This window comes from Pteropus medius, unplaced genomic scaffold (assembly GCF_902729225.1).
Source record: "Pteropus medius unplaced genomic scaffold, Ma_sr-lr_union100, whole genome shotgun sequence".
NCBI lineage: Eukaryota > Metazoa > Chordata > Mammalia > Chiroptera > Pteropodidae > Pteropus > Pteropus medius.
The window spans coordinates 3,100,071-3,117,440 of NW_024350926.1; the positions used below are offsets into that span (position 1 = coordinate 3,100,071).

A 17,370-nucleotide genomic window follows, 5' to 3' on the forward strand; every position below is an offset into this window, starting at 1 on the left:
ATTTTATACTAATGCTAGTATTGTTTTAAGGGAATAACTGTTAGATCTCACACTGCCAAACACAGTAAATAACTTGCTGCTATAGCAAGAAGTGTAACTATCAGCATTTAAGAGACCACGTGTTTATCTTATCGAGAGATATCCATGCTTTTCATTACTGAGAAATGTAAAATGTAGAGCACCTTAATATGACCACCCAAACATTAGCCTGGAAAATCTCGAGAAGGCATTGCTGCCAGAATCAAACTTATCAAGAACATACTCGTTAGACTTTTATTAGATTATAAATTTTCTTTCATTCATGTGTGTATGATAAAAATGAATCTTCTTTTTCAAAAACTTGTCTTTTCATGTAGATTTTTAAACATATAGATTAATAGACATTTAAAACTTTTCCAACAATTCATTGATAATATAAAACTGAAATGGGATATATTTCATATCGAAATGGGATATTGATACATCAACTATCTTTATTTTTACGAAACCAGAAAGGTGTAAGTCACATTATTAGTACCATGAAATAACTGAAAACCCGAGTGAATCAAGTTGTACGTCTTTCCTACAATATCATTGAAAATGTCTTTTAAGGAGCAGGGTTCTGTCTTTGGAACTTAGTGATGATAGTGTTGGCCCAAGTCTGGTCACTGCGCTTTTTGCTTCTGAAAAGCAAAAGTCTGAAACACTCATGTGCTTTTCCTTTCAGATGGATGTTAAACGTAAAGATATCATTCTGTGGTTTCTTTTTGCATTGTAATTTTACCATAAAAAAAAAAAAGTAGAAACTTCTTTTCCATTTTTGTTCTTCAGCCCTTCCCTGGCCACACACTGGTGTGTACCAATAACTGGAATTTCACCTTTGGAATCTAAAATGCCACTATGCCAAGTTCTAACTACAATCTCTTGTTTTGGTTTCTTAACACTTTGAAATTCTCAGATTGTTTTCTCCTGGTCAGTTGTATCCCTCGAGACGCCACTTCCTCCCTTGGCCAGCCTTATCCCCATGGTGGGTTACTTTGGTCACTCTTGCCAGCGTCATCAAGATCCTCTTGTCTTTATCCCTCAGGTGCATCCAGGCTCTTCCAGGCCAGATCAGCCTAATCACCTTCCTCACTCTTTCTCCTGAGTAACTAGAAAAAAAAAAAAAACTAGCATGAATATGGAATTAGCGTCTTCCTAATTCACTGTGCTGTCTCTTACTGGGCCCGCATTTCTACTCAGCAATCTTTTATGTGTCTCTGTGCAGCTCCCTCTTTTCTTCTAATAATTGCCTCCTATCTCCTAAGATGAACTTCCTTCTTCACCTCACAGACACATTCAGGCTACCAGGTACAAAGGTCCCGGGGTCCCATACCCTTTTCTGCACATACCTTCCTGGTGGGTCGCCATCACCAACTCGTCTCTCATCCTAGAGGCAGAGGCCTTTATCCTTTCTGGAGGTCGAGGTTAATCTCTTTACAAATGTTCTGGATCCCATGCCTTCAGATACTTCCTCTGGACTATTGCACCGTCAGGTATCCCCCGTCAGAATTTTCAGCCTTTTCTCTTTATTGGATTATGAGAGTATAGGTTGTAAACATGCTCGATTCTTTCCCGTTAAAATCAACAAAGAACCAAAAGCATCTGAAACTAGAACAGAAACACAAAACCTCCTTCTTCCTTGTTTTCCCCGCTAGATCCTTGCTACTCAAAGAGTGGTCCACAGACCTACAGCATCGGCAACACCTGGGAGCTGGTTAGAAATGCGGTCTCAGCATTTCTAGTCTCAGTCTCTCAGGACCTACTGAGTCAGAGTCTGTATTTTAATGAGGCCTCCAGCTGATGTGTATGGATGGCAAAGCTGGACGAGAAGTTCAGCTGCAGAATAATGCTCTCATAACTTATTTTCGTTATGGCCAAACTTGCTGAAATGCTGCCTGCGTTTTGGCCTGCCTTTGCTCACTTCCTGTTTGAATTTTAGCCCAGTGCTGTAGACAGCTCCTCCCACCTCCCACCCATGTCTCCAAAGCCTGTCTTATAACAGTTATTATGGACTTAACTAGAATATCACGGATATTGATAATCCGAGTGTTAACTGAGCTTTCTCTGGCATTTGTTTAAACCGACCACTCCTGTTTGTTTAAACCATCCATCTCTTGATTTCTGAGAAGTCACTTTTCAGATTTTTCTCCTTTTCCTCCTCTGCCAGCTCTTTTCCTTATTGATGTCTTAACTGTTGGCACCCTCTTCCCTTCTCTGCCTTCTTGCTCTTCAGAAGCAATCCCACTGACCCTCTTTGCTGGGAATTCCTACATCTCTGTCTCCAGCCCACATCTCTTTCCCCAGTTCTATAGCCTAGATCAAATTGTTTATCAAACACATATACAAGCATGAATTGTTTATCAAACACAAATACTTCTTCGGCACCTTAAAACTCAATATTATCCAACTGAACTTTTCCTCTGTTTTCTGAAGATGCTTTACCTTCTGTATTCTCTCTTTATTTAAAGTGACTCCATCTGCTCAGCCACTGAGTCCACGGGCATAGGGGTGACCCTGAGTACTGTGGCTTCGACATAAACTCCATCACCAAGCATCAAATACTTGATCTTATTCTCCCCTTTGTAACTAATGCTATCTTAGTTCTAGCTTGAAAAATTGCAGTAAATGCTGTGATTTTGATTTTTGACTTAAACTACAATGATCCATCCTCAATTTGGGGGGATTGTGGTACTTCTCTGCTTAAAAGTCTTAAGTGTTTTTCCTCTTCCATAATTAATAGTAAGATTCAGACTCCTAGGACTTTGCACACAGCACCCAAGAACTTCACAACTGGACTGCTGTGCTCTGTTCTCCAGGATCTCGTCATCCACTCCCATTCTAAGCTCAAAACAATTGCTTGTATGTTCTCAAATGTCCAGATTGTTTCTTGACTCAGTGGGTTTTTTTCAGGCTGTTCTTTCTGTTGGAAATGTTTCTCTCTGAATGAAGACCGTTCAATCCAGAAAAGCCACTTAATATTTCTGGGAATGAATTTTAGCGAGAAGAAAGTATATATTGTCTTCTTGATATGTTCTTCAAGACGTTTAATCATTCCTTCATGGGAGAAATTGCTTGTAAAGAAAGGCTTTTCTAACATAAGTGTTAAAGTCATTTATATTAATTATATTCATCGTATTTATTAATGATGCTTTGTAAATGTTCACTTGCTCAGAATATCAAATAATAATAGTTGGAAGGTTCTGAAAATCTTAAGTCACTGCGTAGGATATGCCACTTCCATATTTAAGTTTATATCTATACAAATAAATGATGGACAGTTGATACTATTTGATTAATTTTATTCTTCCCTAATTCTCTGACCCTTTGTACCTATCCTGAACTCTTATTTTTCTTAGCAAATCCAATCCTCTTATAGTTACTAATTGACTTATTTTTTTTCCCTTAAGACTTTCTTTTAATTGTTGGCATTTTTATAAAATGAAAATGAATGCTATTTTAATTTTTAGAAATTTTTGTAAACTGAAGAAAAATAAATCAGCCCCAAGTCTCTGGCTTTCTCATTTTGCCATTATACATGCATATTTAAAAAATTGGATTGAGCAGCCATTTGGAAGGAAAATAACTGATTGGCATTATAAAAGTTCCTTTACAATATCCCTTCAAATGAGTCTTAGGGAGGTGGGAAGATATCCTGTTACTCACGGTTTGAATGGCCAGTTAAAAAGCAGGAAAATTTTGAGAAGTCATTGCTATCATACCCAAATTCATCTAAAACATACCAGCTAGGTCTTTATTACATTTTGAAACTGCTTTCCTTATTACATATGGGATGAAACTAAACTTATTATTCAAATTGATTTTTGACACTGTTCTCATTTGCATTTAAAGGCACTGTAGCGGCAGCAGCTGGGCTTCACCCTGGGCAGTGCATTATCAAGGTGAATGGGATCAATGTCAGCAAAGAGACACACGCCAGTGTTATCGCGCATGTCACAGCCTGCCGGAAATACAGGAGGCCAATGAAGGTAAACTGCCTTTCAGCTGAGCTGAGTCTAATTGCAAACTTGCACAGAGACCCTAGGGACAAGATAGGATTCTGCCAGAGAATTTAAGCACAGCATTGTAAATCTCATCATGGCTGCTTTATCTGCATAATTACTTACCATCGATTATGTTTAAATGATTATATTTTGTTGTTGCAGGATTATCATGTGTTTAAAAAGTCTCTGGGGTGTTTTCATTTTCACCATGTTATGGGTTTTCAAACAGCTGTTTATCAAACTGAAATGCAAAGGTTTAAATTGTTTTCTTGACCTTTGTGGTTGCTTTGGAATGTATAAGGGTCATCAAGGGTCATCCTGTGTCTGTATATATGAATTATAAATGCTTCCAATGTTTGTTATTGGAATTTTTTAAAAAATAATAACTTGTGGGTTTTACAGGGTCTGCGATTGATTCTTGGATATATTTATTTAGGTAATTGAATTTAGTTCTGAAAAGAAAATACCAAAATGTACTTGTCGTTTTTAAAAATTTTAAGCATTGTCCTCTGATCCAGATTTCAAGTGCCATAGAAAAATAAAATTACAATTCTAATATATAAGCAAAGCTTATTATCTTATGTAGAGTGACTATTGGTCTATAAGAGAAAAGCTTCTCGACTTAACTAAATGCAAAAGGACTTGAAATGCAAACAATTTTAAAGGAGATTATTATTATTATTATTATTTTGTATTTTTCTGCATGCACAGTGAAATACTCTTTTCTGAATTTGAGAGTATGACTTTGTGTCCAAATCCGAAAGATGAATGGCTGTTTTCTCATAGGCCAGGACTTACACCGTGCAAAATACCAAACCTACAAGAAAATACCTCATCAATTTTACTTACTCATAAGGTCAAACTAGCATAGCTAATTGGAATTCACACATAGATGCATAGGTTATTCTTGTTGATAGTAAGTAGGTTAATAAATATTTATTGAACTGTATTATTGAATGAATTTTTTAAAAGGACACTTCCGAAATGATCAAATCTTTCCCCTTCTATCAGAATTTTAATAAGTAGCCAAGTTGATTTGAGTTTTATTCCTTTTCATTTTTCCTGCCTGTCTTCTTGGAGAGGTGTTGATTAGTAAAATGATGAAGAAAAACAATAAATGAACAGAAAGATTCACTAAATGAATCACATGCTCCATCAGGTATCCATTGCCACAAAGCAGATGGTTCCCCAGCGTGGTGGCTTCTAACAACCGTGACTGATTATTTCTCTTGATTCTGTGGGTTGATCAGGTGTGGGTTCCTGTGAGGGCTCTGACAGGTCTGCATTCTGCTGGGACCGACTGGACACTATGCCCCCTTGCTGGTGGCCTCTCTCTCCAGAGCTCCTGCCCGGGGCCTCCCTTCCAGTCTTCAGCAGGATTTTCCCTTTCTGCATGGCATCTGGGTTTCAAGAGGGAATACTACAATCAGCTCTGTTTACGTCATGCTTGGTAATATCAGATCACATGACCAAGCCCAGGGTCAGTGTGGGAAAGAGCTACACAAAGGTGTGGATACTGGGGGTTGCAGGTCACTGGAGGCCACAATGGGTCACCGTGATGTGTTTGCCCAGATGTTAACTAGCATTTCAGTGATGCATGGCAATGTAATAATGAAACACAATTGAGAAGTTAATAATATAGGAGGAAGATGAATAAAATAGTTTATATCACACTCCAGTAATGCAATTCAGTTTATTGTCTTACCTAGGAAAAGTAAACTTAAAGTAATACAAGCCTGAATACATTTATTTAGTAGCCATTTCATCTCTCATTTATCTAAATAAGCCTGGGACTGCTGTTTCAGTTAAAATATAGGATAATTTATGAAATGGGGGATTAAAAGATAGTTACATTACTTGGAAACCCAAGAGATTGAAGATGTTCTAATTTTTTTATTTGTTTAATTCAAAAAAGCATTAATTCAAAATACATGTAACTGTTAGGAGAGATTTTAAGTTGTTTGTACATTTATAGATGACTGATTCTTTGGAAGACCGTTCATCTAACATTTACTAATTTAAAATGTAATATATAATTTGTTTTAAGATATACATGAGGCATTTCAGCAAGACATTTAGGAAATGCATCTTATTTAAGAACAAATCTTTGGGAGATAAAGCTTCAAGCTTTAAAAAGTCAATTTGTTGAACAATCTGGTTGCCATTGACTTCCTGTTAGTTTCTAATGTTAATTTTCTTTCTCTTTCAAGTTTTATGATTTTTTTAAACAAAGTAGAAGAATAAATAAGATTGCCAACTCTCCTTCCAAAGCAGGTTTATGAAATGGATATGCATTTTAGGAAGCCCTGAGCCCTCTGAGGTCTTTTTCCCTTTCTTCTTTCCAGCAAGATGCCATTCAGTGGGTTTATAATAGCATTGAGAGCGCTGAAGAAGACCTTCGACAAAAGTCTAACTCCAAATCCCCTGGAGAGGAAGCCGGGGATGCCTTTGACTGCAAAGTAGAAGGTGAGTTCCTTTTTTTTCTCCTCATTTGCTTATAGTATTCTTTTTCAATGTGCCAATGCCTGATCTCAATTATTAAAAGTCCTGTATGTTCAAACCACTTTTTTAAGTCGTTATTACTGATAGACTTCACGTTAAATGCATCAGTAATAACTGCTAACAGCTAACATGTAATAGCTACTGCACTTTGTTAATCACTTTATTAAGTGTTCGAGGTGGATTATCCAATAAAGTCATCAAAAAAAAATCTCATAAAGGTATGATTATCATCATCTAAATTTAATGAGAGAGGAAATTGAGGCCTATGTAGGTTAAGGGAGTGGCCCAAGCTGGTAAGTGGGGGAATGAGGATTCAAACCTGATATACAGTGTGTTTCCTTGTTTTGAGTTTAGATGTAGTGTAGACCTTCCTACTCCAATGTGGTCTGCAGACCAGCAGCAGCAGCATCCCCTGGAGCAAGACAGAGATGCAGAATCTCACCCCACCAGGGATCTACTCCACTTTAACAAGATCTGATCTGTATGCACACTAGGATTTGAGAAGCCCTAGGTTAGGTCCATAGTTTCTTTGAAAATACCTTCTTGAGTCCAGTAATTTTACCATATCGTATGTAACATTGACAACAACGAAAGAGGCAAACTGTTCATGTGAAGGTGAGAGGAAGAGAGAGAGATCTTTGGATAAGGACTCCTGTCATTCTATTTTCTCGGCGAAGCAAATCAGCAGATTGCTGTATTCAGTACTTCTTTGCCAAGGGTGAAGGGATCAAGGCAATTACATTTATGCTCGCTTTTGACAAATGCCTCGAATTATTGTTTCAAAACTTTTCCACAGAAGTCCTTGCATCCTCTCTCCCGTTTTCCTGGTATCTTTCCGCTCACATATTTGGTAGGGACTCTGCGCGTCTTTATTGTAGTTTTAGGTTCTTCCAAATCAGCACAGCCGGAAAGTTCCCTGTACACACTGCTCAAATGGGGGTAGTTAGGAGAAGCCGTTTTCCCTTAACACTGGGTTCATGGACAGAATTAGAAATATTCAGCCTCACTGGAGCGATAAGGTGGTGCTGATAAATCAACTCTCTTATTTATTTAAACCAGGAAGAATCTCAAGACTTTATCCTGTGGCTTTTTTTTCTCAGTTAAAGTTAGTTTTTGCTAATCATCATGGGGGCCACAGTGAAAGGCAGAATGGCTGGATGAGGTGCTCTGGAAATTGATTTCTAGCTGCTTTGGACTTAATTATTTTAAAGTTAACCATCATTCTGCTTTTGCCTATTTTATATTTGTTGTTTCTGTTATTCTAGAACTTGTTTTAAATCTACTAATATTCTATTTTTCTTTATTTAATATTTACTGTTTGGTTTCTCAACAGTATCTTACTTGAGATTTTAGGTGTTTTTTTTTGTTTTGCTTGTTTGTTTGTCTGTTTGTTTTTGTTTTTCTACCAGCTGACTAATTGTAGGCCAAAACCTATAAGAAGACATTCCAGATGGAAATGTTATTATAGTGAACGATGACACATTTTCTCAATGAGCTATCTCTGGAAGATACTGTTTGGGAAAATTCAGGCACCCTCTCTGCTAAAAAAAATTATTATTGCATCTCTTTTCTGCTTCTTCAAATGGCTTTATGTATCTATTCTCTTTTGAGAAAATATTCATTTAATGTTTAAGGCAGTCTTAAGAATTCTGACTTTACTTTCATGCATGCTTTTAATGAGAAAATATCAAATTGTATGTATAATGTTTATAGTGATATAAATAGGCATACATATGTTTCAGAAATCAAAATGAATGTGCAAAGACTAGTCATGTTACAGTGGTGAGATTTGGATCACTCGAACATATTTTTTTAAATGTTCTTAGTTTTTAAAATGGTAACAAGGATAGATGCTTCATTTAGCACATCGGATTTAGCCATCCTCTAAAAAATTCTTTAAAAATTATTCGAAGAGACTCAAATTATTCGAGAAGACTAACAAACCCTTCATGAATTTGCTGAACTCAAATTGTCTTTATTCTAGAGGTCATTGACAAGTTCAACACGATGGCCATCATCGATGGGAAGAAGGAGCACGTGAGTCTGACGGTGGATAACGTCCACCTGGAATACGGGGTCGTGTATGAATATGACAGCACAGCTGGGATAAAGTGCAATGTGGTGGAGAAGATGATCGAGCCCAAAGGTTTCTTCAGCCTCACTGCCAAGGTAAGCGATGCTGGGAAACAAAATGAAACCCTCCTTCACCCCACCTTAACAAATGTAAATAGCTGTGTGTGTTTTAGCTGTCACTCCATTCAAACTCCTTTTCTTTTTCTCTTTTCCCGGAGTTACTCAGTATTTATGTACAGTTGTCCTTTTTACTGATCTCTTTTGAAGTATTAAGTCAGATGGGACTCGAGCCCACACAAGTGTTAGTTGATCTGGCAAAGGCTCCTCTGCATTTAGTAAGTCTGCTGTATTTGTTAATTCCATATCATGTATACATTTCAGATGGTTTTCATGACGGGTGGTGCTTTTCCTAATGTACCATAATCCTCTGAAGAGTATTTGAAGTCATGAAATACATTATAAGAACTTTCAGATGCTGCAGGTCTCAAGTTTATTTCATAAAATTTCATAAAGCTTAGAGATTGGTTATGAATAGATCCTCAGACATTTGTGTAATTCTTGGTAGTAAAGGATATCATCCTTAGTCTTTAGTCTAAAGCAAGGTAGGGAGGGAGCAAGTCTTCATCCAAATGGATAAACCATGTAGGAAGGAAGAGGCGATCCTGTGCTTGCTTTTCACGATCCTTCCACAAGCGAAATGGGTCAGACTCCTACGGGACCCGCCACAGGTCAGAACTTTAGTGTTTCATCTGCTTTTATATCACCCTGCGAGGATTCAGGTATTCCAAGTAAGAAATAATGACATATAGCTTTGCCACCTTTATTTCTTCATCTTAATTCTTGTTTCGAATATGTATAGTTGAGATCGACTTAGGATGCATTTTTAAAAATCTTAGTGGGAGAAAATAATATAGAAATATAAATGTACTATTACCAAAATAATTTTATGTTTTTGTTTTGTATTCCAAAAGTCGACTTTAAAAAAAAAAACCATTGTACCACGATATATATGTACATATATACATATACACACACACACAGAATCTGTATGTTAAAAATACAACTCTTTCTCAACTACGCTATACTACTGAAGTGGATCCACGTAGGAGTTTGTGACCAAGTTATTAGAATTATTTTATCTCATTTTTCTAGCTGTTTCAAATTTGCAAAATCATACGGGTTATTTTATATAAGACAAGTGCATAAATTAGTATTCCAATGATTTCCATTTCATACGTGAAGAAAAGAAAGTCAAAGAAATTAAGAAATTTAATCAAGATCCCACTGCTAATGGTAAAGGGAGCTCTAATTTTTAGACCAGTAGTTAAACAAATAACTCACACTCCATATTTTGCAAGACAGGGAGGTGGGGGTGGTGAGGGAGTTCATAAAGGCAGCATGTATACGTTCCTCACACAATGGTATAAAAATGTCAGGTAAGGGTGTAATCCTTATGATCTTTGAACAGTCATAAATGCTACATGTAAATACGACACATAAATAATTCTCCATTCACTGGAAATTCTCAGTGATGTAGGACGTGTGCTCACACACACACACACACACACACACACACACATACTGCCTTATAATTGATTCAAATAGCCAAAGGATTTATTAATTGAATACATCATAGGATGCTTTTATCTGATGCTTTTATCACATACAGCTCAGACACTGCAAGGAACATTGATTGTTACTTTAGCAAGAAAACTTGTGTTTATTCAATACTTGCTAAATGCACTCTCTGCACTGGGCTCTCGGTAGCAAGAAAGGAGGGTATTCTGTGGTTTTCCTTAGTTTTTGTTGTTCTACTATCAAATTGAGAAAAAAAATGTTCTGAGTAACTCTAACTGAAATATAGGCACTGTGTTCCCACATCAGTGTACTAGTTTATCCAGCAGGGAACTTAGGAGTCTACTCACCTCCCTCAGGCCTTTTCTAGCCAGCAGAAGGTAAGACGTGAAATGACAAACACACAAGTCCATCACTTCCTTGAAGTTTTACTGAACACAGAAACCCCAGGCAGCTAAAAGCAGGGCATTGTGGGGGGCCACCTTGTGCTGTGGGACCGTGAAAATTTTGACTAACTTTGAAGGTTTTATTTTCTTGTTCTGTTTTGCGTGTGTCTTTGTGTGTGTGTGTGTGTGTGTGTGTGTGTGTATGTGTGTGTTTCACTACAGATTCTCGAAGCCCTGGCTAAAAGTGATGATCATTTTGTACAAAACTGCACCAGCCTTAACTCTTTAAATGAAGTGATTCCTACTGACCTTCAGAGTAAATTCAGTGCCGTTTGCAGTGAAAAAATCGAGCACATATGTCAGCGAATATCCAGTTATAAAAAGGTAAAAGTTCTAAGTATATATTTTACATGGAATCATTATTTAAATGTCAAATTCAATTCAATTCCTGATTTTTTTTAACTTATGTGTGCACTAATTTATTAAAATAAAGATCACATTCATATATGAGTTACATGAAACATTTTGGAGTTTTAAAATACCTTTGAATCTGTTATCTTATTTGATCTTTGCAAACTTGTAAGCTAGTCATTATTCCACGTTTTCCAAATATAATAACTGAGGCTTAAAGAATTAAATGACTTATTTGCAATAGACAGAGTTGGAATTTGCGTCCTGGCCACCTGATTCTGAAGTCAAACTTTTAAATTATGCCATAGTTCTTCTTCCTCTTTTCTTTCAACACTTGAGAACAGAGCTGTCAATCAGAATGTGCACAGAACACAGGCTGTTTTAAATCGATTGTTTCATTTGTCTGACATATTTCTTGAGCACCTTTTATATGCCAAGCACTGTTCGTGGTACCCGGAATTCGGTAGCGAGAGAGAGAGAGGATGTTTCATGGTGCTTACATTTGAGTAGGGAAGCAGCAAAGAAGCAAATAAATGTCTTGAAGAGGGGTGGGGTCGGGGTGGGGTGGAGGTGGAAATCAAATATTGAAAACATTTGAGGAAATCAAAACAGGGAGAGTGGTGGGAAGTACCATGATGGAATGCCAGACTGCAGGTCTAGAGGAAGCCTCTTAGAGAAAGCTTGTGTCTGAATGACAAGTGAGACTCTTCATTTACATCGGAGAGGAAAGCACCCGGGTCGAAGTAACCAATGGTGAAGAGGCCCCAGAGCAGAAAGAAGGCCAGAGTGGACGGGGAGAGTGGCCGGGTGTGAGGTCAGAGGCTTGGGCAGGGACCAGCAGGAAGAGCTGTAGAAGCTTGGTACCTTTTGGAACCTTTGAAGGAGTTTGGATTTTCTTCGTAAATCGATGAGAAGCAATTGGAAGCTTTTAAACAGGGGGTGACTTCATACAATTTAGGTTTTCGAAAGATCATGCTGGCCCCTCTGAAGAAATGGCTTGCAAAGGCCAGAGGAGAGGCAGAGAGACGAGTAGGAAGCCATTGCAGTAGTCCTGTGAGTGACGGTAGCTTGGACTCTGGTGAAGATTCCAAGGAGATAGAAAATTAGACAGATTTGAGAATATATTTTAGTGGTAAAATTATTAGAAATTGATCTCTAAAACATCTTATAGTAGGTTTCAATTTTTTCTGTTTATATCAATAGGAGACTAGCTAATTAAATTATTTTCCTTAAAATGAGGCTGGTTGCTAAAATTTAGTACCACCATACTAGGAAATATTATTTATCTCAATGTTTACCAATATGAGTTAATTGTATATATTTTATATTCCTGATATAGTACATAAAAGATAAGCCCATATAGCCCATATTTGTCTGTGTGAGAATAGGGAAATGCGTGAATGGATACCCAAGGGACCTCAACATTGGGTACCTCATGTAGAGCAGGACATAGAGAAGAGAGATCATTCTATTTTCCTTTAAGCACTTTCTATAACGTTTGGCTTGTTAAGTTGAGTACGTATTGCTATTGTAATTTCTTAAGATCATTCACACGAGGAAAATTATGTTCAAGATTGCTGCTTAACTGTCACATCTGCTAATCCTCTTTCCATGATTACTGGACTCAGTTCGCCTATTTGAGTTTGGAATAGATTCCATGAACATGCTTTGCTGAAGTTGAAAGACAGAAGGTTTCCTTTTAATCTCTCCTGTCTCTATAAGATGTGACCATGCTTTGAAGTAAAATTTAAAAGCTCTAAACAAATGCAAAATAGTATTCCCTTCTGAACACATTTTGAAAAGAGAACATTCTACTTCAGAGATGGATCTGTATAAGGTGTGATGGGGGCAGGCATATTCTGGTTATCAAACATGTCACTGAGTGTGTGTGTCATTTTCTTTCTTTTTTTGATTTTCTTTGTGCTTCTCTTCATTCATACAACAAAAGCAGTGGAAGTAGCTTAAAGAAATACACCTGGACCAAGGTACACTATGTAAATAAAAGTGAAACACTAGGACCAATGCATATTAGGTACAGTATTGATGTAGGTGCTCTAAGAAGGACCAAGATAACTCAGGCTTAATTGAGATGGAAGCTTTATTTTTCGCTCATGTGGGAGTCCAACCTGGTAGGAATCCAGTGAAGTGGGGCTTGACGATCATCTAGAGATCTTTCTATAATTTTGCTTTCCACTAGGATATTATTCTCTTCTGCAAAGTCAAAGTTGGCTCGCCACCACTGTGTCTAAGTTACAGACCCTTGGAAGGAGAAAGAGGAAGCAGAGAGTCAAGAGTTTCTTTTTGCTGATGTGAGCCAGAAGTTGTGCACTCACTCCTGTTAGTCATTTAATGAAAGAGAGGCTGGGAAATGCGATCTCAAAGTGGGCATCCACATGCCCAACTAAGACCCAGGGTATTTTATTATTAAAAAGAAGAAAGAGAGAATGGATACTGAAGGAAAATTAACAAGTAAATTTATAGGTAAATCTATATTAGAATAGATGTATAGACCACCAAAGAGGACAGGTCATAGATAAACAGGTCCTAAGACTCTATTTGGTTGCTCGAGTGAAATATTATATTTGAACTTCGGTTTCCTAATGGCCAAAATAAAAAGGGAAACACAGTCTATTACATATTTATCAGCACCCCTGTGATATACACATGTTAAGAGAAGCAAAGCTGTTCTTGGACTGAGTTCTAAAAGAAACCTCTCATATTGGATTTCAAAGAGGCAATGCCAGGAAATGGCAGGGCAGTGCCCATAAACATATCCTCTCAAAAGAAGCAGCTATTTGTTTTGTGTGGCAGATATCTTTAATGCACTCTATAATGAAAGCCCATGGAGTAGGTCAAAAACTCAAGCAAATTTTTTGCAGGATGAGGCAGGAAGAATAGGGACATATTTACTAAATGCATACCTTTTATACAGTCAATATGAGCTTAAGTTGCTTAACTTAGGATGCCTGCCCTCCCACACTTACAATTTACTTTGGAAGAAAGGTCAAAATACATGAAGTTAGGATTAATAATACTGACTATGGTTGGACATGCTGGCATGCCACACCCTGATCTATAAGATGGTGCTCCTTGGAGTTATGTGGCACACGATAGTTTGTGGTATTCTACTACAGGTATCAGGCATTGCACGAGATATTTTATAGTATGCATGTGCTGTATAATCTTACTAACACAGTGATATGAGACGCATTGTTTATTTCACTGATGAAGTGATGGAAGCTCTGAGTGGTCAAGTAACTTGCCCAAAGGCACACAGCTGGGAATAGCAGGGGAATTTGAACCTTGCTCCCTTTTATTCTAAAGCAGGTTGTTTCTTGTTTACCTGTATTGACACTGTACTGCACAGTTTATGTGCTAAACAGTATGCATCTGACTACAAGGGCCATCACTTTTCAGGAAAGGGGGAACTATTGTGGATCAAGTAGTCAGCAAATGCTAGATGCTATAAGCTGCAAAAATTAGAAAGATTTATCAGAGTGAAAAGGAGAGATGGCACTCGAGTAAACAGATATTGTAAGTGAAGGCATAGATGTGGGCACGAGGTCGATCTTATCAGTGAAGAATTGGAGGGGAGTTTGAGTTGAGGGCAATGAAAAAGACAAAACTGACAAAATCAGATTTGTTTGTAAATTGCAAGTCGATGGTGACTCGAACCTGTAGGGAAGGAGAGAAAAGGATCGATTCAAGCTATGTGTAGGAGATAAAATAGATACAGCTTTGTGATGAATTGGTTATGGCGGATGAAGATGGTGTCGTTCCCTGGTTTCTCACAAAAATACAGTTTGCGATAATCTAAGGAATGTGTGTCGTGGGTGATTAGAAGGAAAAGGTATAGGGTTTTCCCCCCAGATGTTGGGGATTCTCAGAAACACCATTCTGGTGAGTACAAAATGCCTTCCATTGATTTCCTCAGAAATAATTGGGAGCCTGGGAAGCTTAGAAAGCAGAGATGGAGCGTAATGGGCAGTGATTTTAGATGGTAAAAATAATGACACTGAATTATGGGAAGCTCTCGTATCTACGTTATTATTTGAGCTTTGAAACAGCCATGCGTACTGAATACTCTTAGCCCGCTTCTTAGGGAGATTGAGAATTCGCTTAGCGTCACATAGCTGGCAAGTGGCAGACTAGGTATCAGTCCTATGAAATGCTCTTATTTTTATTTTTAATTTAGAAATAAAAAGAAACTTGGAGTCATCTAAGACGTAAGTGCTTTAAAAGGTATCCTTTTCATCTTCCCTTCTTGTTCATAAACATATTTAGAATAATTGGCTCTCTTTCTCATTAGATAGAGAAACCAAGAGAATATGTCAAGAATCTTTTCTATTTGAACAAAATTCAGGCACCTAAGATAATAGCATTAATAGGTCTTGTAAGGTTAGCTCTGTTTGCATATGAAATACATATCAACAGAAACTACAGCCTTTGTGAATATTTATTTTTAATTTCCACGTATTTACTTTTAAAATATTATTGGTCACAGATGAAGGCTTCAAACACTCCTCTTTTTGTAAAATAAAATGTATCCATAGAAACTAAAATTTCAAAGGGGCTGGCTTGCCTTTATTTTGACTCTAAAAGTTTTAGATGTTAAAAATAGAAATCCGTGGATTTCTATGTTTTCTGTAGCCAGGCTGCAGTAATCTTAACTGATTTCACAGCCAGTTGTCCAGACCACACGTGTTCGTCGACACAGATATGAGAGAAGTCCACACCTTCCTGGAGACCTGCATGAGTCCTCAGCAGGCCTCTAATTTCTGGAGCGGGATGGGTGGGTGAGCCAGGTATAAAACTGCCCTGTGTGGAGGAATGTTCTCCCCTGAAATTGTCCTTGGAACCCTTTTTAATTCAGTCTTCTGTTTTAGAATACTTCCTTCCATAGTTGGGCTTCTTTGGGGGTATTTGGGGCTACTTCCTCCATATACACATTTCCTGAGCTTTAAAGGGAGACTTCCTGTTTCTGCAAAAATATTACAGTGAGGAAGCAAAGTCTTATTTTGACTATTCCAAGTACCTTTAGTTATTAATGTCTCATAATCTTCAAACTGATTTATGGATTGGGAGAGTTGTGGGTAGAATTTCTCCCCATGTCCCCATTTTCTGATGTAAACTTTTCATAACTCCATGCCCAGTGGGTTTTACACTTAATCGAGAGGGAGGCTCTCTGTAAAAGAGATAAAAGTAATAACCGAATTATGGAAAGCTATGTTTCATTTTGACTTTTAGTCAAGTGACTATAATCGGATTTAAATGTGTTGTCATGTTCAAAAATACATGAATGAACTACCAATGCATTAAAAACCTGAAGTTCCATTTCCAAGAATTACTTTTTCCTATCAGTATACAAATTTGCCTTAATATTATCTATATTAAAAAATAAATATTTCCCAGCTACCGCCCCCATACACCTCTCTATCTATTGTGCCATTTCTTTGATCTCCATCCTGAAAAGAGCTACCTGTACCTGCTTTCTTTACCTTCTGTCTCCGTCACCTTTTTTAACCCACTCAAGTTGGGCTCTGATCTCCTCCACATAACCAAAATGGCTCTTCTTAAGGTCACCGATGACCTATACTTTGCCAAAGCTCATTCGCTGTTGTCATCATATTTCTTGTTTTAGTGGCATCTGATGCAATTGACCTTGTACCTCTCTTTAGCAGTTTTTTGTGACACACCTGTGCCCAGTGTTGTCCTTTCTTGGTGGCTCATTCACAGTGTCCTCTGCTGGTTCTTCCTTTTCGCCCCAAGCCCTTCATGCGTCAGAGTCTCAGGGCTCATTTGACCCCACCGCTTGAGTCTAATAGATATTGCAGACTTGACATGTCAAAAACAAACTCCTAATTTCACGCCTCCACAGTCTGCCATGTCCGTTGTTTTCTCTTTCAGAATCGGACCCCTCCTCTCAGTGCTTAGTCTAGAAGTCTTGAATGCATTCTTCTCTCCCCTTTCTGTCACACCATTCCCTTGGCTCTTCCTTGAAAATATGCATCCTTTTCTCAATGCTTCCATTCCTGACAGTCTGTATAGGGTGAGCCGCCATCACCTCTCCTGTATCTGGTCTTCCTGCTTCCGCCCTCGCCCACCTACAGTCTGTTCTGCGTGGCTGTGAATCTCAGTCACAGTAAAGGCTAAGTCCTTGCAATGGTCTCGGAGGTCCTCCATGATCTGTTCTTTCCCTCCACCCATTCTCTCTCCTGTGCTGTCTCCCCTCCCCTCCCCCTCACTTTCTGCTCCCGCCACATTGGTCTCCTTGATGCTCACCGACCATACCACCCTTGGGCCTTTTGTGTTGGATATCTCCTCTGCCAGAATGGCTTCTCTTCCAGCTATCCACATCCCCGACTCTCCCTTCCTCTGAGATTTCTTTTTAAATGTCAGCT

The 17,370-nt window shown here is 38.0% G+C and overlaps 1 protein-coding gene across 2 annotated transcripts in view; it reads left to right on the plus strand.

Moving 5' to 3' along the window:
* The window catches only part of PREX2 (phosphatidylinositol-3,4,5-trisphosphate dependent Rac exchange factor 2), a 225,650-nt gene that overhangs the window by 110,928 nt on the left and 97,352 nt on the right, over positions 1–17,370 (plus strand). For both annotated transcript variants that reach the window (XM_039841811.1, XM_039841812.1), the window contains 4 exons: positions 3,871–4,007; positions 6,368–6,488; positions 8,509–8,693; positions 10,781–10,942. In XM_039841811.1, coding sequence (XP_039697745.1) covers positions 3,871–4,007; positions 6,368–6,488; positions 8,509–8,693; positions 10,781–10,942 — 605 coding nt within the window. The remainder of the gene's footprint in view (positions 1–3,870; positions 4,008–6,367; positions 6,489–8,508; positions 8,694–10,780; positions 10,943–17,370) is intronic.